The 25,653-nt window shown below is 45.0% G+C and overlaps 2 protein-coding genes and 1 long non-coding RNA gene across 3 annotated transcripts in view; all 3 read right to left on the bottom strand.

The window, feature by feature from the left end:
- Positions 1-7,987: 7,987 nt before the first annotated feature.
- On the bottom strand, positions 7,988-9,727 carry LOC118218981. The gene is made up of 2 exons (XR_004763625.1): positions 9,697-9,727; positions 7,988-9,227 (listed from the first exon to the last, which is right to left on the bottom strand). It is a non-coding gene; the product is annotated as an uncharacterized LOC118218981 (long non-coding RNA).
- A 2,321-nt stretch (positions 9,728-12,048) lies between these two features.
- On the bottom strand, positions 12,049-17,522 carry LOC118218927 (Bardet-Biedl syndrome 10 protein homolog). Its single transcript, XM_035401701.1, has 3 exons — positions 17,498-17,522; positions 15,651-15,865; positions 12,049-14,153 (listed from the first exon to the last, which is right to left on the bottom strand). Exons 2-3 carry the CDS (start codon positions 15,839-15,841, stop codon positions 12,608-12,610), a joined length of 1,737 nt encoding a protein of 578 aa, XP_035257592.1. The 5' UTR covers positions 15,842-15,865; positions 17,498-17,522; the 3' UTR covers positions 12,049-12,607.
- Positions 17,523-22,030: 4,508 nt separating this feature from the next.
- Positions 22,031-25,653, bottom strand: part of LOC118218888 (NACHT, LRR and PYD domains-containing protein 3-like) — a 45,200-nt gene continuing 41,577 nt past the window's right edge. The window contains exons 10-13 of the mRNA XM_035401615.1: positions 23,807-23,968; positions 22,907-22,953; positions 22,250-22,660; positions 22,031-22,215 (exon numbers count right to left, since the gene is read on the bottom strand). Coding sequence (XP_035257506.1) covers positions 22,031-22,215; positions 22,250-22,660; positions 22,907-22,953; positions 23,807-23,968 — 805 coding nt within the window. The remainder of the gene's footprint in view (positions 22,216-22,249; positions 22,661-22,906; positions 22,954-23,806; positions 23,969-25,653) is intronic.

The following is a 25,653-nucleotide window of genomic DNA, read 5'->3' as shown; positions in this document are numbered from 1 at the left end:
CTTTTGCTATTTTGTCTGTACGTCTTGTGCCTTCCCCAATCAACTGTTTCTTTTTTCTCTCTCTCTCACTTTTTTTCGTTGACAATTTTTAAGGTTAGGCTATTTGCCCTTTGTATACTCATCAAATGTGTTTGTGAAGTATTTAAATAAAATAATAAAAAACTAACGAGAGCTGACTTGATGATACCTGCTCTTACCAGTTCCACTTCATTTTATTCAAAATGCGCCACAAGACTTTTTTATTTTATTTTATTTTATTATTTTATTTTATTTCACGGCTGAAATGTAAGCTCTGATCCACAATCTTTTTCTCGAGTCGGGAGTATCTGGAGACCAGAGTACGGGGCGTGTCAAAAGTAAAATGGACGACGGGTCAAAAGCACGTTTCTATTGGTCGATGATTTGGCGAGTCACATATATTATCCAATCAAAAGCATGATCCAAAGGCGTAGATGTATCAATATTGATTTGACGTTTCTGAGACAGCATATCTGTTTTTGTTGTCGCTCCTGAAGGTGAATAATATGTCGGTTCGTAAATTATGCGGGAAAACAAAAGTTGTGGTATTTGTGTAACCTGTTCATTTACACCATTTATTTGAAAATGACGTTTGATCGTCAGTGATTACGACGCTGAAGTTGGCTCCCGATTCTTAGGTCCCGACTCGAAAATTCCGCTCCATCTTAAATTGGCGAGGTCTCTTTCCAGCAGCTTCTTGTTCTTGTTATCTTAGCAGATTCCTGGCACATTTAAATGTTTTTGGGACCAGGACTTTGTTTCACGGACTTTGTTTCACTCTAAACTATATAGCAATCTAATATGCAGCAAAGTCATGTTTGGTGTAGATGGAGAGCCAATATCATGAGCTGTTAGATGGTCTCATTCTATGTTGAGAACGTTGTCATTCAAAGTTTATGTGTCACATGAAAGTGAAACGCCAATCACGGAAATTGAGCTATGCAGTTGTTACACCTGAAATTGTGAAAATGGCGACACTATGTTTGAACAGTTGTCTGAATCCAGTGCTTTGGATGCTGTTTGGAATAAAATTATTATTATTATTATTATTATTATTATTATTATTATTAATAATAATAATAATAATAATAATAATAATGCATATAAATGTATGTACCATAATGAAATCTGGAGAGAGACATGTATACACATACATACAGTTGTGGCCAAAAGCTTACATACACCTAGGCTAAAGATATTCAAACTCAGTCTTTCATAACTCTGCACATTTTGTGTTGCCATACAGTTTGGCAAGTTAATTAAGGCATCTGCTTTGTTCACATCAGAGGTAATTTTAAAACAATCGATTAGAGACATATTTATTTCAGCTTTAATTCACTATATCAGAATTCCAGTGGGTCAAAAGTTTACATACACCTAGTTTAGTGTGTCTTTAAACAGTCTGGAAGATTACAGAAATTGATGCAATTACTTTTGACCATAAGTTTTGTCATAATTAGGAGTGAACTGGGAGTTAATTGGCACATATGGCTGTATTTAAGGGCCTACTTTTAGAGCCACTGCCTTTTTGCCCATGATACGATGGGAAAATCCAAGCAACTCTGCCAAAAAATTGTGGACCTCCACAAGTTTGGTTCCTCCTTAGGAGCAATTTCCAAACAACTGAAGGTAACACGAACATCTGTACAAACAATTGTATACAAATATAAAAATCTTGGGACCACAGACACTGCAGAGTTCAAATTAACTTCCAGGGCTAAACAAACTATGGTCAGAAAGGTTCAACTGATCCCCAAGACAACAACAAAGGAACCGGTGAAGGAGTTGGCAGTACCAAAGGTACCAACGTATCTACATCCACCATTAAGAGAATCCTACATTGCCATGGCCTGAAAGGCTGCTGTACAAGGAAGAAGCCCTTACTCCAAGGCCGGCATAAAAAATCCAGGATGAACTAGAAAAACTGAAGCAAGACCTCAAGACATCAGCTAGAAAGTTAAAACTTGGTCAGAACTTGGTCTTCCAGCAGGACAATGATCCTAAGCATACCTCCAAAGTTGTAACAAAATGGCTTAAAGACAACAAAGTGAAAGTACTGGAGTGGCCATCACAAAGCCCTGACCTGAATCCCATAGAAAATTTGTGGACTGCACTGAAAAAGTGTGTCCGAGCAAGGAGGCCCACAAACCTGACTGACTTACACCAGTTCTGTCAGGAGGAATGAGCAAAAATTCTGGCAAAATATTGTGAGAAGCCTGTGGAAGCTTACCCCAAGTGTTTGATTAAGTTAAGCAATTAAAAGGCAATGCCACCAAATACTAACAAAGTGTATGTAAACTTTTGACCCACTGAAAATCTGATATAGTACATACAAGCTGAAATAAATGTCTCTTAGCTATTATTTTGAAATTACCTCTTATGGAAATAAAGTAGATACCCTAATTGACTTAGCACAGGAAATGCATGGTAACATGAAATGTGTGGAGTTGTGAAAATTTGAGTTTGAATGTCTTTAGCCGAGGTGCATGTAAACTTTTGGCCTCAACTGTAGCCTACAAGTTAAACTGTATACTAGAACTTTTAGTTGGAGTTTGGGTTGCTTACAGCAGTAGCTTAGGTGGTTGAATTTCATGATTGGAGGCAACAAAGACAGTGATAACGTTGTCGTAAATATTGTTTCCCCCCATTATTACCCCATAACGTGGCAGTTTTTCTTTGGAATCCTGTAGAGTAGTAACCCTTCCTCGACTCAGTGCACACACTGACGCCGTGAACAAATAGGGTTCCGTTTCTTAAATTATTTGCACACGTCCGGCTTGTGGTCCCGACCAGACAATTGAATGAGTAATTGATCTAATAAATTTGTAGTTTGTAATGAATTTGCTTGCCTGCGACTCCCTGATCTGACATCGGTTTCAAGGGGGTTTCCCGGCGCCGTCGCTGGTTTCCAGGGGATTCCCCCTGGCTAACGTGGATGACAGACAACAGGAGCAGAGTTAACACCATCCTACAGCCATCCTGCTTGTCTCTTAGGAGTGATGATTCATATCGGCGTGTAAGCACACACACATTACAGCGTTCCTGCTCTGAACATGGACTCAGGCTGGTTGATCTGAATGTACAGAGTAAACAGGCACATGCTGACTTGTGCATCACATCTCATGTACAAAATCTATGCTCAAATGGTTTTAAGGCCACGTCTGAAGGGTTTATCTATGCTTCCTGTACTTTCGGGGGCGTGTGCTGTTCGGTGCTGTGTGGTCTTCACTCATAAACCGGTTGGATTATATTCATATTTTAATAATCTTCATTTTTATCCTAGGAGCAGGCATATCATAAACTCCCCAGAAACCTGATGCTAAAGGCATTGTTCAGTTCTGTTGTGCAGAGTGACCGCACATGACCATTGTAACACCCACAATTATAATATGGAGCTTATTTTCATATACACAATTTCTAGATGATCTTATTCAGATTCCTTCTCACATATAGCAAGTCATCTAGCAGACTTGCAGAGTGAGACACGCTGATCATGGAGGAAAATCATGAAACTCCACAACAGAGCCCATATCAATGCCTCTACATGCACAAGATGTCTTCCAGTGTGGAGAGTATGTATAATGTTCTTAAAATGTTTTCAGAAATCGCATGGCACTTTCTAAAATGGCCTTAACTTGATGCACTTAAAACTAGTTTTTCCTATACATATAAAGGTTATAGATAAATACTTATGTGACCTTTGTGACAGAAATTACTTGCACATGGAAAATACAGTGGATTTCATATAAGCCATCTCTACTGAACATGACTTGACTTTATTGTCCCTGTAGAGAAATGTGGTTTGCAGCACTGTGTTATGTTAAAGGGCATCACAGATGCAGACAATAGAAAGTTATAAACATTGCAAATGTCACAGTAGTAGTAGCACAGGAGTATACAATATGCAGGGATGCTACACAGGCAGCCCAGTGTGACACAGACAGCTGGAGCAGCCAGATCAGCTGGTATTAGGCATGGCTGGTGCCTGATGGCTCTCTGATATCAGAGTGAGTTCCAGTTTCATTTTTGAAAGTAGAAATATATAACTTTACATAACTGCGAGACAATATTTTACAGTAAGATAAGATTGCTATTAAGCTACTTGAACCAATTCATATGCAGATGAAGACATTTGATTGCAAAAGCAACTGTCAACTGAGAAACATTAGCCATAATCTGAATGCTGACTTCAGTGACTATTGAGCATGTGGCTTCATCTAGTGGTGGTTTCTTTAATAGATTTTATAAAAGGTTGTCAGGTTTTGAATGCCTTCACATTATGGTAGGCCTACCATCAAATGTTTATCACGTTAAATGTCATTAAAAACAAATTATTTTTAAGATTATTACTACTATTATTATTAGTAGTAGTAGTAGTAGTAGTAGTAATATAATAACAACTTCAGAAAAAAGTTGAATTGAGTGTATATTTTCCAGAAAAAATGAGCTCAATTAGATTACACATAACTCAAATGGGTGCCACCGATAGACCGTATAACAAGACCAGGTTAAAACATAGTGGACCGAAGCGGCTGACATCATAGACATGGGCGGTGTAACTTTATCACTCAGTCAGTCAGTCAGTCACAGACATTCGTGTTTGTACGGCTGGCCACGCTGTTGCGTTCCGGCCAAATATAGGTCAGTTCTAAAGGCACCCCGAGGAAGCCGTGAGTCTCTGTAATTGTTGGCAGAGAGATCCAATCAAATCCCCGTTCGCTACCAAGATTCTACCAATGAATTGAAGGGGATAGCCAATCAGAGTGCGTATGTCTACCAAGACCAATCCCTTGCTCGAGTCTTTCGGGCTGAGAGACGCGCAAATATTGAATGAGGTAAATCGCTGTTTTATTTTCCTGCGTCGATAGGTAAAGATAACCACACATTTAACTGAATCATAACTGGGAAAAAGTTACGACAAGCTATGGATAAGTATGGTAACGTTACCAAATGTAAAGAAATATTAATTTTTAGTGTTACCTTAGTTAAATCAGCTTCAAACAAGGTAGCCAACTAACGTTCACCGGTTTAAATTACAGTAGACGATCTAATCTGAGGAACTGTTCTTAATTTACACCAGGAGCAACAAGGTAAATATATTTTTAACCTTTAAGTGTATTTTCTTTGGCATTATAAATAGCTTGTTTTATATGAGTTTAATATATTAATGCAGCAGTTTTTATGCCTTTAATTTATCTGAATGATCATTTGTAACTAGCTATCTGGATTGAACTCTGGCCATTTATAGCTAATCAAATAACCTTGCTCACACTAAGAAAATAAAATGTCCTAGAAATAACCTATAGCTAGCTACATTTTTATTTTTCTTTCTTCATTGGGATGGCAGGTATGCCATCCCGCCAAGTTACACCTTGGCGGGGCGGCATGCCCCATACCTATACACCACTGAGAGTTTGGCACTTTTCAGGGTTCCCCACAAAAATAACTACAACAGCCATAGACAATCAGCCCTTAAAAACATTAATTTCTGTACATTCTGACCCCATTTCAACAGACAGAATTCTTGTGAAGACAAAAACTTAACACGTCCACACAACAAAGCCCCAAACTAAGGGGATTCGCGTTTTCTCCTTCTCCTCCTCCTGCTTCCTGCCACCTAGCCTACAAACAAAATGTCTCCCCATTGGACATTTTACCAACACCAGCCAATCCTTCGCCTACACAATACAATCAAAATCTCAAATACACATGCAAAATAGACATATCTTTTTACTCTAAAACATTTCCAATCTCAGCAGCGAGTTCCTTTGGCTGAGTGGTCAATGTCATGGTCTATGGATTACAGGGTCCCTGGTTCAAGCCCCACTGGAAGCAAGTTTCTGAACTGTGCTATTTTGCTCACTAATATTTGTCTATTACTTATCAACAACCACATCTACCCAGCGTTCACCGAACATATACACTGCATTATGATGTACCATCTGCACGTTCACTTAATTGGCTACAATATCTTCTGTAAAACCACAGACAAGTTTGACCAAAAAATCTCACGCATTGAACAGCAATGTCATGGTGGCGCACTGCCAAAGTTACAGCGTATAAAGGTTGGAACACAAACAGACAGTCAGTTAGAGGGGATGACACCAAAATCAGATGCCCTCCTTATCTCTAGATTGCAGTGTTTGAAAAAGTGCCTGTTTGTACACACTTACACAGAGAGAATAAGGACACAGTGCTGTCTGTACACAGTTACAAGGGAATAAGAACACAGTGCTGTTTGTACACAGTTACACAGAGAGAATAAGGACATAGTGCTGTTTGTACACAGTTACATAAAGAGAATATGGACACTGTTGTTTGTACACAGTTAAACAAGAGAATAAGGACACAGTACTGTCTGTACACAGTTACAGGGCGAATAAGGACACAGTGTTGTTTGTACACAGTTAGACAAGAGAATCAGGACACAGTGTTGTCTGTACACAGTTACACAGAGATAATAAGGACACAGTGCTATTGTACACAGTTACACAAAGAGAATAAAGACACCGTGCTGTTTGTAGACAGTTACACAAGAGAATAAGGACACAGAGCTGTTTGTACACAGTTACACAGAGAATACGGACACAATGCTGTCTGTACACAATTACACAGAGAGAATAAGGACACAGTGCTGTCTGTACACAGTTACACAAGAGAATAAGGACACAGTGCTGTCTGTACTGAGTTACACAGAGAGAATAAGGACACAGTGCTGTTTGTACACAGTTACACAGAGAATATGGACACAGTGCTGTCTGTACACAATTACACAGAGAGAATAAGGACACAGTGCTGTCTGTACACAGTTACACAGGGAGAATAAGGACACAGTGCTGTCTGTACACAGTTACACAAGAGAATAAGGACACAGTGCTGTTTGTACACAGTTACACAGAGAATAAGAAAACTGCTGTCTGTACACAGTTACACAGGGAGAATAAGGACACAGTGCTGTCTGTACACAGTTACACAGGGAGAATAAAGACACAGTGCTGTCTGTACACAGTTACACAGGGAGAATAAGGACACAGTGCTGTTTGTACAGTAGCACAGAGGATGGACTAAACAGTGCAGGTATACACACTTTATTGATGTCTGGGGTTGTGCTGTGTTATAGCGTGTGCTGCACGCACACCCAGTGCTGTCAGAAAAAAGAGGCCAATCAATCCTCCGGCCACTGATAGCATGATCTGGGCTCCAGGCCCTGCATGGAGTGAGAAAAGCAACCAATCACACAACACATTCTAATCCATTCTACTACAATCACACAGCACATTCTAATCCATTCTACTACAATCACACAACACATTCTAATCCATTCTACTACAATCACACAACACATTCTAATTCATTCTGCTCCAATCACACAACACATTCTAATCCATTCAACTACATTCACACAGCACATTCTAATATCTTCTACTACGACCACACAACACATTCTAATTCATTCTACTACAATCATACAACACATTCTAATCCATTCTACTACAATCACACAACACATTCTAATCCATTCTACTACAACCACACAACACAGTATATAATAATAATAATAATTATACATATATATATAATAATAATAATAATTATTATTATTATTTTGAAGAAAATACCCCCCTTTTTAAACATGTTATACACATAGCTCATTGCTTGCTTATTTATAGAGCCTTCTTTGTTCACTTTTATCAAGTGTAAAAATAATTCTGGAAGGCAGTATATATAAAAAAATGTAGGTTGTGTGTTGAAGTTGCTCTGGACAAGTTTCTGCTAAATGCCTACATTCTAGCAATCCCTCACTGAGCCAGCATAACCAATCCCTCAGAAACGCACGCTCACACGCATACATGCACACGCGCACACACAGATGCGCATACGCACAAACGCACACTTACACGCATACATGCACACGCACACACAGATGCGCATGTGTGCGCGCACAAAAAAATGCACAGAAATGCGCACAAACAAGTTTCAAGTTTAATTGTCATTCCCACATACATAGTATACGGGAACGAAATGTCGTTCCTCACGGTCCAAGGTGCTAACACAAAATACAACACAGTCTCGAAACATAAAAACAGAATAAAAGCACAATAAAAGCAGTGATAAATATAAATAATGCAGTATGTGTAATTATAAGAACTATAAGAATATAGGTAATATAAATACTGCCTAACCAGTGGCCTCAGTGGTAATTATACATAGTATAAATAGGAGGCACAGCGGTGATGATGGCCCGGAATAAAGGGTCGGTACAGGGTAGTCATAAAATGTCCATTACAGGGGCAGAGAGGTGTAGTCCAGGTGCGCATCTGCGCACACACACAGATCTGCCCACACACACGCACGAACCCACACACACATACACTCTCTCTTGCACTTCTATGAAGATGTGGGATGGGGCAGAAAATAACTGGGTAAAATTCACTGTCAGGGAGGAAAAATAATCAGTGACAACAATTGTAACTACAGAACCCTTTTAAAATACTCCAGATATTACAACCATTTTTTACCAGACGCCATTATTTAGAGCAATTTCACACTATATTTGGTATTTTTGCATAGTATCAATTTATACAGCTGTCTACATATTGAAGCAATTCAGGTGAATTATTCTGCTTACGGTATAACAGCCGTGTCCTACCTGGAAATCGAACCTGAAACATTTAGAATGCAAGCACAGTTCCTCAACCAGCAAGTTACTCACACATACAAAGAACTGTCAGCAGGTCATTAGTTCAAATGGTGTAGGTCATATTTTTTAGACTGAAGTGTTTTTTAATGGGCTATTGTACACAAGAGACCTACTAATTGTTTGTATATTGGCAGAGGATCTATAGGGCTAGATAACATTAATTTAGAAATGTGGGCAGCTACAGTAGTTAAAAAGTACTTATCAGTACAGGCGCAACAGTGAATGTGAACCATTCTGACTTAAAGAAAATCGATATATCTGGTGTGAGTAAAGTCATTATCTTGCGTCAGTTTCTATACCGAATTGCAACACAGATTGTACTTAATTTCAGAGGCGTCTGTATCTCCACTAACATAATGCACTCGGTCGGTCGTGTCGTTAACAAGGTAGCTAACATTAAACTCGGTGAAAATGCAGAAAGCGGAACTGTCTAAAGTGGGTGTATTTTATTTGGATTTCAAAAATGTTTCCCGCAAAGACATAGAGGCAAAGACATTCCCTGGGGCCCCTGGGAAGCTTCCTGGATGAGCTAGACACCTTGCTCAGCTCCTTCCCTGAGGATGGCACCCCGCTGATCCTCCTGGGAGATTTTAACATCCACCTAGAGGCCTCCCAGTCTGCTGCCTTCCTACCACTACTCCACTCCTTTGACCTCTCCCTACAACACTCTCCCCCAACCCACAAGGCAGGCAACCTCCTAGACCTGATCTTCCTGAGGATCTGCTCCAGCTCCAATCTTACGGTTACCCTCCTGCATACATCTGACCATCACTTCATCTCCTTCTCCCTCCCCCTCTCTCCATATCCTCCCTCTCCTCCTCCCATCCCCACTGTCACTGTCCACCGTAACCTCCGCTCCCTATCACCCTCTTCTCTTGCTCCCAGAGTGACTGCTTCCCTCCTCACTCTTCAATCATTTTCCAAGCTCCCCACTAACTCTGCATCCTCCACCCTAACTTCATCTCTCTCCTCAGCACTCGACTCCCTATGCCCCTTTGTCCCTAGGCCAGCACGTTCATCCCCTCCCAGTCCATGGATGTCTGACATCCTACGCACCTCCAGGGCCAGCCTCCGCGCTGCTGAGAGGAAGTGGGCCAAATCCAGGGACCCATCTGACCTCTCAGCCTATCAGTCTCTCCTGACAGAGTTTTCTTCTGCTGTCACTGCCGCTAAGGCAAAATTCTACCAAACCAAAATTCATAACTCCATTTCTAACCCTCGTCAACTTTTCTCTATTTTCTCTTCTCTCCTCAGCGTGCCACCTCCTCCACCCCAGTCTTCCTTCACTACAGATGACAGCATTCTTTGACGAAAAGATTGCAGACATCCGCAGCTCCTTTGCACTCTCCGCCCCCTCTGCGCCCTCCGCCCCCTCTGCGCCCTCCGCCTCGTTTCTTCATATTTTCTCTCCTCTCAGACTCTGAAGTTTCCCAGCTTCTGCTCACCCACCGCCCTACCACCTGTGCCCTCGACCCTATCCCCTCATCTCTCCTCCAGGCAATCACACCTGACATCCTCCCTTTTGTCACCTCCCTCGTGAACTCCTCCCTATCTTCTGGATGTTTCCCCTCATCCTTCAAGAGGGCCCACATCACCCCGCTGCTGAAAAAACCCACACTAGATCCTTCAGTCATTCAGAACTACCGCCCGGTATCTCTCCTCCCTTTCCTATCCAAAACACTTGAACGTGCTGCATCTAACCAACTCTCTGCTTTCTTCTCTCACAACAACCTGCTTGATCCCCACCAGTCTGGCTTCAGGCCTGGCCACTCGACCGAGACTGCACTCCTCTCGGTCAGTGAGTCACTCCATGCCGCACGAGCAGCCTCCCTCTCCTCTGTCCTGATTCTTCTAGACCTCTCCGCTGCATCTGACACTGTGGAGCACTCTATCCTCCTGTCCTCCCTGGCAGCAACAGGGATCTGCGGCACAGTCCTTGACTGGATTGAGTCTTACCTCTCTGACCGTTCCTTCCAGGTTGCCTGGGCGGGTAAGGTATCACCACTCCGTCCCCTCGCCACCGGAGTTCCCCAGGGCTCAGTCCTCGGTCCCCTTCTCTTCTCCTTGTACACCAGATCCCTTGGCCCTGTAATATCTGCCCATGGCTTGTCCTATCACTTCCTATGCCGACTGACACGCAACTCTTTCTCTCCTTCTCCCCATCGGACACACAGGTCCCTGCCCGCATCTCCGCTTGCCTGAGGGACATACAGAGCTGGATGGACAATCACCACCTGAAGCTCAACCCGGGAAAGACGGAGCTAATCTTTATTCCTGCGCTATCCGCTCCCCTCCTCGACTTTTCCATTTCCCTAGGGGACACCTTAGTGACATCATCACCCTGTGCCAAGAATCTTGGAGTGGTGATGGACAACAGGCTGTCCCTCTCCAAGAACATCGCAGCAGTAAGCCGGGCATGCAGATTTTTCCTGTATAATATCCGCAGAATCCGCCCCTTTCTCACCACCTACTCAACCCAGCTCCTGGTCCAAGAAATGGTTCTATCCCGCCTGGACTACTGCAACTCTCTTCTGGCTGGACTACCGGCATATGCCACCAGACCCCTGCAACTCATTCAGAATGCTGCGGCTCGTCTGGTCTTCAACCTCCCCAGACACTCCCACGTCACTCCCCTGCTCACTACCCTCCACTGGCTGCCTGTTATACCTCGCATCAAATTTAAAACATTGGTCATTGGCATACCAGGCATTCAATGGATCAGCCCCAGCATACCTCCACAAGATATTCAAACCCTACATGCCAGCCAGATCCCTCCGTTCTGCTACCTCAGGACGCCTAGCACCTCCCCCTCTTCGCACCTGCACTTCCAGAACACGTCTCCTGTCTGTTCTGGCCCCACGATGGTGGAATGACCTCCCTGTGGAGGTCAGAACAGCTGAGACACTGACCCAATTCAAACAACAACTGAAGACTCGCCTCTTCAGGCTGCACCTCTCCCCATCCATCCCTACCCCCCTGTAAATGACTGTAAGCTTAGGGTTGTAACTAGGCAGCTGTTTCGTAGGTGACTTAGGTGCATTAACTGTCTTAACTACTGCTTGTATTTTTTCCATAGATTGTGTTGTTGCCGTTCTCGTTGTGTTAGTGTTAATCAGTTTATCCTTCAGGGTCCAAGTTGAACTATGCGGTTGTTCCCTGCACTTGGACCAGTACTTCTCTCTAGGGGTTTCGTCATACTTGTTCCTGGTTATGGTTATACACTTTGTTGTACGTCGCTCTGGATAAGAGCGTCTGCCAAATGCCTGTAATGAAATGTAAAATGTAACATAACCGATGCAAAAGCAATAGCTTAAATGTTTGATTTTTAGTTAGCTAGCAAGCCAGTTTAGAGTTAGAGGTTTGCTTGAGTCTGAGGGGGGATTTGAACCTGGGTCTGTCACTCGTCCATAATTGGTAAACGTGCTACCCAGTGAACTATGAGGAAAACAGATGTCGGGGCTGCAAATTTTTGGTCTTTTAAACGTATGCACCTGTATGTATGTCCAATGAGGCAACCTATTCTGGTGCATCTGTGATGATGTAATCAGTCAGGAAGAAGAAAACGCGAAATCCACTAAGTCTGGGGCTTTATTTTGTGGACGTGTGAGGTCAGAAGGTACAGAAATGAAGGTTTTTAAGGGTTGAGTCTGTGGTCATTGTGGTTATTTCTGTAAGGAAACCCTGAAAAGTGCCGAACTCTCGGTGCTGTATATGTATGGGGCATGCCACCCCACCAAGGCGTAACTTTGCAGGATGGCATACCTGCCACCCCAATTTCACATACTTAAGGTATGAATATACTATCACATGGGAGGACCTGGAACTTGTATAAATACATACAGCCATTCAAATTTGTGCATAATGAAAAACAGGATTGACAGAACATTTCTACTCTTCTGCCTCCTCTTCCTCCTCCTGGCTGTGTTCCGCCTGGCTGCGGATGTGGGTGTGAAGGATGAGGTCCACGGACAGCAGGCTTGACGCAGTGTGCAGGACGGAGAGGAGGAGCTGGTATTTACAGGCCAGGGACTCCAGCCCCCGAACCCTCCAGCTGGGGGGGGCGGCCCCAGAGGCCCTAAGGAAGTGTGACTGGGCATCCAGGAAGCGTGGGCCGGGGTACAGCCGCCTGGGCACGCTCAGTACGGCCCCCGCCACCAGCCGGCAGGCCGCGCGCAGGTCGGGGCAGCGCCGCTGGGAGGCCTGCTGCAGGAGGCAGTGGTGCAGTACGAACTCAAATGCGCCCCCTGCTGGTAGCACGCTGCCTGCCTCTATTAGGACACTTGAAGAGGCGGGGCCTGTTTCTCGGGTACGGGTCCCCAATGCTCCTTCTTTCCCTTCCCCAAAATGGACGCCGGGCCGCTCTCCTGATGCCTTGACATTTCGTAGCATGTGATGCGATTGGACAGGACCCTGTCCGTGACGCGACTGGACAGGCTCGTACACGCGCTGAAGCATCCGGAACAGTCCGCAGAAGGCCGTGCTGCACTGCTCCGCCAGGCCGGGACTGGGCCCGCACAGAACCAGGCAGTGCGGTGCCAAGCCCCGCCCCTCTGGGAAGCCCACGTGGGCCAACCTGTCGGGACCCAGCACCACGGGCTTGCAGAATGTCACCGTGGCAACGTGCTCCTCTCCAATCAGGCTCCAGTCACCGGGGTCGGCAAAGAGCTCCGCCCCCGCCAGCCGACAGAACAGCGCCAGCTCGTCACTGTCCACGCACTCCACCACGGACAGGCCGGCCCGCCGAGCGAGGTCCAGCGCCAGCTCCGACTGCTTCGCTGCCGAGAGCAGCAGCCCCACCCTCAGCCTGCGCAGGCAGGCCACGCCCCGCTCTGCCCTCCCGCCCACCCCGCCGCAGCACCTCTGCGCCTGCGCCGCGCTCGCCAGGTTCAGAGAGACGCCAGGGGGCGCCAGAGGGGACTGGAGCGGCACGCTTGTGGCCAGCGCTCGGAGCGGCCCGTCGCCAGGGCAACGCACCGCAAAGTCTCTGTGGATCACCAGGCCCTGGAGGACCCGGGACCGGCTCACGGGCAGGCCTGGTACGGGCGTGTGGAGCGCGGCGAAGTGGCGGGCGATCAGGGTCACGCCGGTGCAGTCCTGCTCACACCGCCACCTGCGGTAGAACTCGCAGGCCGTCTGGCTCAGGACCCCCCAGTGGGAGCTCGCCGTCTTTCCCCGGAAGTAGGCGTCCGTGAGCGGGCGCAGGTGGGCGGAGTCCTGGAGAAGGGACAGGGCGCGAGGGGCGAGGCCCTGCCCGATCACGCCATCCAAAACGAGCGTCTGGAAGGAAAGCAGAATGTGAGCCACGCGGCGGGCCTGAATGCCGTGGAGATGGTCGCTGTGGATACCCCGCAGAAGCGCCCCCAGCAGGAGAAGGAAGGACTTGGCTCCATCACCCGTGATCTTACAGTGTGCTGATACACATCCCACCAGGACTCTGTCACAGGCACAACACAACACCATTATCAGCACACACATCACTATCCATAGTCTTTTACTCACTATTACTCATACAGTATGAATTGCAGTTTCTCATACACATTGGTAATCACACAGTATTATTTACACACTGTTACTCACACAGTATGATTTACACAGTCACTCATACACACTATTACTCATACAGTATGATTTTCACAGTGTTACTCATACAGTGTTACTCACAGTATGATTAACACACTGTTACTACAGCATGATTTACACACTGGTTCTCACACAGTATGATTTACACACTGTTACTCACACAGTATGATTCACACAGTTACTCATACACATTGCTAATCACACAGTATGAATTACACACTGATACTCACAGTATTAATTACACACTGTTACTCACACAGTATGATTTACACATGTGAGTAACAGTGTGTAATTCATACTGTGTGATCAGCGATGTGTGAATTACACACTGATACAGTATTATTTACACACTGTTACACAGTATGATTTACACACTTTTACTCACACAGTATGATTCACACACTGTTACTCACACAGTATGATTTACACACTGTTACTCACACAGTATGATTTACAGTCACTCATATACACTATTAATCATACAGTATGATTTATACAGTTACTCATACACATTGCTAATCACAATATTTACACACTCTTACTCACACAGTATGATTTAGTGTCACTCATACAGTGTTACTCACAGTATGATTAACACACTGTTACTACAGCATGATTTACACACTCTTACTCATACAGTATGAATTACGCACTGTTACTCACACAGTATGATTTACACACAGTTACTCACACAGTATTATTTATGGACTGTCACTCACACAGTATGATTTACAGTAACTCATACACACTATTACTCATACAGTATGATTTATACAGTTACTCATACACATTGCTAATCACACAGTATTATTTACGCACTGTCACTCACACAGTATGATTTACAGTAACTCATACACACTTACTCATACAGTATGATTTATACAGTTACTCATACACATTGCTAATCACACAATATTTACACACTCTTACTCACACAGTATGATTTACAGTGTTACTCATACAGTGTTACTCACAGTATGATCAACACACTGTTACTACAGCATGATTTAAACAGTTACGCACACAGTATGATTTACACACTGTTACTCACACAGTATGATCAACACACTGTTACTACAGCATGATTTAAACAGTTACGCACACAGTATGATTTACACACTGTTATGCATGCAGTATGATTTACACTGTTACTCAAACAGCATTTTCCACTTGTATACTTTCATTTCTCATTTATAGTGCAAACATCACATCCTCAACATCGAACTGTCCATACTGCAGTAAGACGTAGTGGTGAAAAAACGTTTTCTGAGCTGGAGGAATGGAAGAAGCCCCAGGTTGTTGGCTGTGCTGTATGTCAGTAAGAGGGAGAACAGGTTCTGGGGCCTGTTACCTGGCAACGGGATGGTCAAGCCGAAGGGAGGTAAGGATCCTCTGGCCATCCCTGGTGATGAGGACCTCTCCAGAGCCACGGGTGAAGAGGACCTGGCCCCCGGACGGACCGAAGCACGGGCCTACCACCGCCTCCAAGGCCTGGGTGACCTGCAGCAGGGTCCCCAACTCCACCCTCTGCACCCCCTTCATCTCCACACTGCCTTTAACAGGGGCCTGCTGCACACACAGGGCGCAATCACTGAGCTGCATTTCCAACCCAGACACAGCGTACTCAATCTGAAATGCACACGGTGCATTTCCCACACAGACCAAGCATACTCAATCTGAAATGCACACGGTGCATTTCCCACACAGACACAGTGTACTCAATCTGAAATGCACGCGGTACATTTCCCACACAGACACAGCGTACTCAATCTGAAATGCACACGGTGCATTTCCCACACAGACACAGCGTACTCAATCTGAAATGCACACGGTGCATTTCCCACACAGACACAGCGTACTCAAACTGAAATTCACGCGGTGCATTTCCCACACAGACACAGCGTACTCAATCTGAAATGCACATGAATCCACCAGCGAGGGGCCAGGACAGACAGCAGACGCGAACGGGAGGTACAGACACGAAGAGGGGGAGGTGCCAAGTGTCCAGAGGTGGCAGAACGGAGAGGTCTGGCTGGTGTGTAGGGTCTGATGATCCTCTGGATGTATCCTGGTGCTGACCCCTTAGCTGCCTGGTATGCAAGCACCGAAGTCTTAAATTTGATGCGAGCCATAAGAAGCAGCCAGTGGAGGTCAGTGCGCAGGGGGGTGACATGGGAATGTCTGGGGAGGTTGTAGACCAGATGAGCTGCGGCATTCTGGATGAGCTGCAGGGGTCTGATGGCGGATTAATAATAATAATAATAATAATAATAATAATAATAATAATAATAATAAATAAATAATACATTAAGAAATTAATTAAATACAAATATTAAACTCTAACCTTAAACTCTATTATTAAATATAATAATTTCCTATAATAATGCATTGATATCTATAATAATTATCTATAATAATTTATTATTAAATATAATAATATTATATTAATTATATCATATGTTTACATTATATATTAATATCAGCATGAGGGTTAACATGTGACTGTTTTGCCAGAGGCTGGGGGTGCCCACAATTATTAGGTGCATCATGTTCATCACAGCTGCCTTCTGGTAAATGGACTGCATTTCTATAGTGCTTCCATCCAAAGCGCTTTACAATTGACGCCTCTCATTCACCCATTCACACACACACTCACACACCAACGGTGAAAGGCTGCCGTGCAAAAGTACCAATCAGCTCGTTGGGAGCAATTAGGGGTTAGGTGTCTTGCTCAGGGACACTTCGACACGCCCAGGGCGGGGGATCAAACTGGTAACCGTCCGGCTGCCAGACAACCACTCTTAGCTCCTGAGCTATGTGGCCCCACACTGCACTGCCTTACGCCTGGTCTACACCGCTTACCTCGCCTGCGCGTGACGGCTACCTCGCCGAACTGCTGCGGCTCGCATGCATGTGTGTGTCCACACCGCCAGCGCTGCTGCTGCGGCGCTGCTACTGCCAGCCCTATCTGTCTACATTGAGTTTGCCTTTGATAATGGCCATCAATAATAGAATGTCTGATTTCATTTCATAAATTTAATTTAGACAGAAAAAGGTTAAGAAGTGTGTGCTCAATTGTAAAAAAAAAAAAATTAGGGCTTAGTTTCAGATCTTTACAAAAAATGTTATATTAGACAGAGGGAACTGGAGTAAGCAGTCAACGATTTAGAAACTCCCAACTTCTGCCTTGAGTCTCACCCTCTGGAGTTCAGTCCCTTGTAGTAGCGTCACAAGACCACCGGATGGCGGAAATCATCCACTTTGTGTTTCCAGTATTCCAATACAGCCAACAGGCCTGATAGCAAAAGTAAATACTCTGATATTTTCGACTATTTCAAGCTCCTGCCACTGCACATAATGGTTTTATTAAATTCCATTTAGCATGAGGATGGGGGTGTAATTTCAAAGAAACACTACACTGGTTGATGCACTGAAGATGCTCATTTTTATTGTACACACAAGAGCACGTACACAGCACATTACAGTACATTACAGGCATTTAGCAGACGCTCTTATCCAGAGCGACTTACACAACTTTTTACATAGCATTTTTCACATTGTATCCATTTATACAGCTGGATATATACTGAAACAATGCAGGTTAAGTACCTTGCTCAAGAGTACAACGGCAGTGCCCTTCCCGGGAATCGAACCTGGGACCTTTCGGTTACAAGCCCAGTTCCTTACCCACTGTGCTACACTCCGTCCTACATCAATACACACAGACGCACGCACATGCATAACATGCACACACAAGCACATATACACCATGTTCACATGATCATATAGATAGATGGTTTGATACTGTGGTTTGTGTCTTTGGAGGCCCTACTAGACTGAAGGCTTTTCTTTCTGGGGAGGCTACGCTCCTTCGGTGTGTGTAGCAGGATGCTGGCCATGTTCTACCAGATCATTGTGGCCGATGTCCTGTTCTACACCTGTGTGTGCTGGGCTGGGAGCCTCTACTCCAGGAACACAAAGAGGCTCAAACTGATCCAGAAGGCCAGCTGCCACCCTCTGCTGTTGTTTTGGGTGCAGTGGGTGTTTGCCGACTCTCCCCCCTCTCTCTGAGCCAGCCCCCCTTCTCTGCTTCCTCGGCCATCTCTCCAGCTGCCCTCCTCAGCCTTGCCCCTGCCTTGTCTGTGTTCTCCAGAAGGTAGAGCACTGACTGGCGGGTGAACCCCCAGCGTCCCACCTCCACTGGATATACTGTCGCTCTCTAACCGGCCTCCTTACACTCCTTACACTCTCACACTCCGCTGCCAGGTCGGAGTACTTCAGGCGTTTCCGCTCATAGTTTGCTTCTGCCCCCTCCTCCCATGGGAGAGTGAGCTCCATAAGGAGCACCACCTTCGCCCGAATAGAACACGTCTCCATATAAGGAGCACCACCTTCGCCCGAGAGGACAACGTCTCCATATAAGGAGCACCACCTTCGCCCGAATAGAACACGTCTCCATATAAGGAGCACCACCTTCGCCCGAGTGGACCACATCTCCATATAAGGAGCACCACCTTCACCCGAGTGGACCACGTCTCCATATAAGGAGCACCACCTTCGCCCGAATAGAACACGTCTCCATATAAGGAGCACCACCTTCGCCCGAGTGGACCACATCTCCATATAAGGAGCACCACCTTCACCCGAGTGGACCACGTCTCCATATAAGGAGCACCACCTTCGCCCGAGAGGACCATGTCTCCATATAAGGAGCACCACCTTCGCCCCAGTAGACCACGTCTCCATATAAGGAGCACCACCTTTGCCCGAGTGGACCATGTCTCCATGTTAGGCCACAGGAACGCTGTGCTGATTTCATTTGGGAAATGGAGCTGTGGATTGAGATCTACACGCATGCTCCACCCTCTGCCTGGAACCAGGGCTCTACTCCCACCTTCGTGTCCTACGGTCCCCTCCTCCTCTGCTTGCCTCACAAAGTGGGTTTGATGCTCTTTCACAGGAGAGGCGTCTCTGTTTGCCTCCTGTCTGCTGGTCTCTAGTAATTCCAGAAGCTTCCGCAGCAGCTGGTCATACCTCCATCTGTAGCACCCCTGTGCTGGAGCCGTCTCACAGCCTGACAGAACGTGCCGGAGGCCTGCTCTGTGTCCCTGTGCTGGAGCCCTGCTCTGTGTCCCTGTGCTGGAGGCCTGCTCTGTGTCCCTGTGCTGGAGCCGTCTCACAGCCTGACAGACCTGCTATGTGTCCCTGTGCTGGGGACCTGCTCTGTGTCCCTGTACCTAATCAAAAGTACATAAACACACCTTGAACATTTTCAATATAAATATATTAAAATGAAAAAAAATATCACATTTAGACAGCAAGTGCTTAACCTGAACTGCTAAAAGATAATACTCTTATGTACAGGAGTTAGGTTGTAGTGAGGTTATATATATATAATATTGGGCACAGCTGAAATTGCACTGGTAAGGCATTGGTCAAGGAAGGTTGCAAGTGTGTCGATGAGTGTGTGTGTGTGTGTGTGTGTGATTGGGTGAGAGTGTGTTTGTGTGCGTGAATTTGTGAATGTGTGTGCATACATGCGTACGTTTGTGGGAGTGACTGTGGATGTGAACATGTGTGTGTATGTGTGTGAGTGCATGAGTATGTGTGTGCCCGGATTGTGTGTGTATGGGTAAGAGAATGTGTGTGCGTGTGCACGCATGTATGTGTGTGTGCATGTGTGAGAGTATGATTGAGTGCATGAGTATGTGTGTGTGCACACGGGTGCGTGTGTGTATGGGTAAGAGAAAGTGTGTGTGCATGCATTTGTGTGAATGTGTGTGTGATTGTTTATTTGAGTGTGTGTGCGTGCAAGAGAATGTACACAGTGTATGTATGTGTATGTGTGTGTGCGTGAGAGTGCCTTTGTGAATGTGTGTGTGTTTATACGTGTGTGTGTGTGTGTGTGTGTATGTATGGGTATGAGAATGTTTGTGTATACATGTGTATATGGTGTGTGCACGCATGTATGTGTATGCATGTGTGTGCATGTGTGAGTGCATGAGTGTGTGTGTGCGTATAGGTAAGAGAATGTGTGTGTTTATACATGTGTGTGCGTGCATGCGTATGGGAATGAGAATGTGTGTGTGTTGACACGTTTGTGTGTGTGCGTGCTTTTGCGAATGTGTGTGTCTGTATACTGTGAGTGTGTGAGTGAGAGAAAAAGTGTGTGTGTATGAGTGCGTGTATGTGTGCATGCGCGTGTGTGTGTCCGTGTGTAGGTGTGTGTGAGTGACTGGGTGTGAGAGAGTGTGCGTGCATAGGTGTGTGAGTGCGTGTGCATGAGTAAACATGAGTGTGTGTATTTGTGAGCGCGTGTGCATGACTGAGAGAGAAAGGGTGTGTGTGAGAGTATGTGTGTGTGTGATGGAGTGTATGTGAGAGAGAGAGGGTGTGTGTGTGACTGGTTGTGCGAGATTGTGTGTAGATGTGTGAGTGCGTGTGTGTGAGTCTAGGAGCATATGAGTGTGTATATATATATGTGTGAGTGTGTGATTGAGTGTGTGTGTACGTGTATATGAGTGTGTGTGTGTGTGTGTGTGTGTGTGTGTGTGCGTGTGTGTATGTGTGAGTGTGTGATTGAGTGTGTGTATGTGTACATGAGAGTGTGTGTATATATATGTCTGTATGTGTATGTGCATGCGTTGGAGTGTGTATGCTCACGTGTGTGTGTATGCGTGTGTGTGTGCGCTTGCATGTGTGTGTGTCTACTCCAGTTAGCAGAGGGACACTGAGGAGTGTGTGTGTTGACACGTGTTTGTGTCTCTGCAGGCATGTGTGTGTGTGCGTGAGTGCATGAGTGTGTGTGTGTGTGTGCGTGTGTTTGTGTGAATGTGTGTGGATGTGAGTGTGTGTGTGTGTGTTATGTGTGTGCATGTGTGTGCGTGCGTGCGTATGGGAATGTGAATGTGTGTGTGTTTATACATGTGTGTGCATGCGTATGGGAATGTGAATGTGTGTGTGTTTATACATGTCTGTGCATGCGTATGGGAATGTGAATGTGTGTGTTGACACGTGTTTGTGTCTCTGCATGCATGTATGTGTGCGTGCATGAGTGCATGAGTTTGTGTGTGTGTGTGTGCGTTTGTGTGAATGTGTGTGTGACTGTGGATGTGACTGCGTGTGTGTGAGAGAGAGAGGGTGTGTGTGTGAGTCACTGAGTATGAGAGAGAGAGAAGGTGTGTGTGTGCATACGGTTATGAGCGTGTGTACATATGCATGCATGTGTGTGTGCGTGAGAGTGCACTGGTGATTGTGTGTGTTCATGTGTGTAGATGTGTGTGTGCATGTGTGTGATTGGGTGTGTGAGTGATTGGGTGTGAGAGGGTGTGTATGTGTGTGTAAGAGTGTGAGTGTGTGTGCATGAGTGTGTGCGTGCGTAGGTGTGTGAGTGTATATGAGTGCATGAGTGTATATCAGTGTGTGTATTTGTGAGTGCGTGTGCATGAGTGTATATCAGTGTGTGTATTTGTGAGTGCGTGTGCATGAGTGTGAGAAAGCAAGGGTGTGTGTGAGAGTATGTGTGTGTGTGTGTGGATGTGTGGATGTGTGTATGTGGGTGTGTGTGTCTATGTGTATCTGAGTGTGTGTGAGTGGGTATATGAATGTGGTGTGTGTGTGTACATGAGTGTATGTATTTGTGTGTGCGTGCATGTGTGCGAGTGTGTATGCGCACGTGTGTGTGTGTATGCGTGTGTGTGCATGTGCATATTTGTGCGTGTGTGTGTGTCTCTACTCCAGTTGGCAGAGGGACACTGAGGCGTCACACACTCTAAATCCAGCACAGAGGGGTGTGTGTTGAGTGAAGTGTGTGTGGAATCTGTGCAGGAGGGTCAGTGTGTCAGAGTCAGAGACGCTGTAGAAGGACAGAGTGCCGGCCGGACGGTCCACACACACTCCTACCCTGTACACACACACTCCTTTACCAGCATCATCATCATCATCACACACTCCTGCTCTGCGGTAGGGGGGGGGGGGGGGCAGGTATGAATGTTAGGTTCTTATTGAGCCAGACATAGTGACTGAGTTCATCAGAGTCACCAAGCTTAATGCAGCCCAGACTCCAGGAGTTTTTATTCCATCCAAACCTACAGTCAAAATCCCGTCCTTTCCTGCTGATTCCTTTATATGCCACTGCTATATAAACCTCTCCCCCCCCCACAGACACACTGAACTCAGCCTCCCAGTAACAGCGCTCACACACACTCTCTCTGCACACAACCTGGCGCTCAGACTCAAATCTCTCTGGATGATCAGGATATGGCTCCTCTCTCCCCGGTGTGTGTGTCACCCTCCTGTTCCCCTCAGACAGAGACAGCTTTCTGGACGCTGTGTTTGGATCCAGTGTGAGCTGACAGCCGTCTGCACACCAGAGACATTAATGAGATTAATTATCATTATTAATATTCACCTTATTATGTGTGTGAGAGAGAAAGGACTGTCATAGTACCTCTGTGTGTGTGTTTGTGTACATGTGTGTTTCTGTTTGTGTGTTTATGTGTGTAAGAGAGAAGTCTCTCGCTCTCTCTCACACACACACACACACACACACACACACACAGCAGAGTGTGTATCTATGGAAAGTGTTCTATGTCGATACAGACTCACATTTCCTGGGTCCTGGTTTGGTCCTGTTCTCTCCTCCATGGTCCACACTGTAAGAACAGCAGAACAGAATTCTGAATTTTAACCATCCTTTATTTCCACTCTTAACACACCAATGACATCACATATATAAAAACAAAGGCACAATAAAACACAAAACCACGATCATATGAAAAAACACAAATCTGTCAGAAAGGAAACTTATTCCATTCACTCACCCTGTTCCATGAGCAAAAATAGTTCCCCTCCCTCCACTGAACATAAAACACCCTTATAACACACACACACTCTGAAACACACTCAGGTTCTCCATTACTTTGTAATACTGAAACTCCACCATCACTGTTCCTGATCAAACCCCTAACTACAACAACCATATCTTATTTACTGCAGTGATCCCATGCAGCACCCTCCACAGGAGATCCCCAACTCTCTTGAGTAACGCTGGTTTGTACAGTGCCCTCCATGCCCCCCCCCCCCCAACTCCTTTTGTGTGTGTGTGTGTGAGGTGCACTATGGAAACTCTCTGTACTTACAGCAGTGTGAGTGTGTGTATGTGTGTGTGTGTGTGAGGTGCATTGTGGAAACTCTCTGTACTTACAGCAGTGTGAGTGTGTCCAGTTTAGCAGCAGACAGCGCTCTCACTCCTGAGTCTCCTGGGTGATTGTGTCTCAGGTCCAGCTCTCTCAGGTGTGTGTGTGAGTGTGTGTGTATGTGTGTGTGTGTGAGGTGCACTATAGAAACTCTCTTTACTTACAGCAGTGTAAGTGTGTCCAGTTTAGCAGCAGACGGCGCTCTCACTCCTGAGTCTCCTGGGTGATTGTGTCTCAGGTCCAGCTCTCTCAGGTGTGTGTGTGTGTGTCTGTGTGTGTGAGGTGCAGTGTGGAAACTCTCTGTACTTACAGCAGTGTGAGTGTGTCCAGTTTAGCAGCAGACAGAGCTCTCACTCCTGAGTCTCCTGGGTGATTGTATCTCAGGTCCAGCTCTCTCAGGTGTGAGGGGTTTGAACACAGAGCTGAAGCCAGAGAATCGCAGCCTCTCTGTGTGACTCTACAGCCTGACAGCCTGCAGAGAGGACACACACACCTTACATGCATTAATATAAACTAACAGGGCTGTGCGTATCAAAACACATATCAGTGTGTTATACACCTTACACACAATAATATAGACTAAAAGGCTATGTGTGTCAAACACATAGTAGTGTGTTACACACCTTACACACATTAATATAAACTAACAGGCCTGTGTGTGTCAAACACATAGCAGTGTGTTACACACCTTACACACATTAAAATAAACTAACAGGGCTGTGTGTCTCAAAACACATATCAGTGTGTTACACACCTTACACAAATTAATATAAACTAACAGGGCTGTGTGTGTCAAACACATAGCAGTGTGTTACACACCTTACACACATTAATATAAACAAACAGGGCTGTGTGTGTCAAACACATAGCAGTGTGTTACACACCTTACACGCGTTAATATAAACTAACAGGGCTGTGTGTATCAAACACATAGCAGTGTGCTACACACCTTACACACATTAATATAAACAAACAGGGCTGTGTGTGTCAAACACATAGCAGTGTGTTACACACCTTACAGCACATTAATACAAACTAACAGGGCTGTGTGTGTCAAACACATAGCAGTGTGTTACACACCTTACACACATTAATGTAAACTAACATGGCTGTGTGTATCAAACACCTAGCAGTGTGCTACTTTACAGCACATTAATATAAACTAACAGGGCTGTGTGTGTCAAACCCCATCTACAGCTCAATATAAAATAACAGGGCTCTGGAATTAATCATGCCTATTTAAGAAAATCACCAGTTAAACTAAATTTGAACAGATTCAATTAATTTTCATAATTTTGAAGAATGTATGAATAGAACCGATTTGACGCTTCCCAAAAATATGTTTATTCCAACTGATGTCAGATTTAAAATGTGTTTCTACCAAGAGGAAGAACAGGAAAATGTTGCTTTATTTCTGTGAAGAAAAATAACTCTCTTGTCTATTTTAACATTAAAAACATTAGTAATATCAGTGCCATATTTAGTCATTATTAACATTAGTGCTGTGTTGTGTCACATTGGAACCCTTTTTGATTGAAGGGGTTTGTGTTTGTACTCACCCCAGTCTCTGCACTTTACAGTGTGGGTCCTCCAGTCCAGCAGAGAGCGCTCTCATTCCTGAATCCTGCAGCTCATTGTCTCTGAGCTCCAGATCTCTCAGCTCTGAGTGAGGAGAGCGCAGGACTGAGGCCAGAACATCACAGCAGCTCTCTGTGAGATTACACCAACCCAGCCTGTGGAGAGCCACACACACACACACACACATACATACACATGTACACACACACACACACACAAACACACAACACACATGCGCACACACACCACACAGACACACACACACACACACAATTGAAATTCACTGCTAATTGTCACACTGTGCACCTTGGCAGCAGATAAATGTGGAATTTCCTATTTGTACAGTACGTGCATTCCTGGGATGTACACAGTACACACAAAAACAGGAAGAGGTTATATTAATTATGTTCATAAAGTATTCTGACTAATCCATAAAAATAAATACAAAAGCAAGAAAATGTAAAAATTAATGAATGTACAAATAAATTAGACAAAATCTGACAAATGGGTATTTGCATTTATTTCCATATTTATTTCTTGATTCATTCATTTCTGTGGATGTTCATTTCCATATTTATT

Source organism: Anguilla anguilla, chromosome 19, assembly GCF_013347855.1.
Source record: "Anguilla anguilla isolate fAngAng1 chromosome 19, fAngAng1.pri, whole genome shotgun sequence".
Lineage (NCBI taxonomy): Eukaryota > Metazoa > Chordata > Actinopteri > Anguilliformes > Anguillidae > Anguilla > Anguilla anguilla.
The sequence above is the reverse complement of the archived record's forward strand: the minus strand, read 5'-3'. Positions and strand labels throughout refer to the sequence as shown.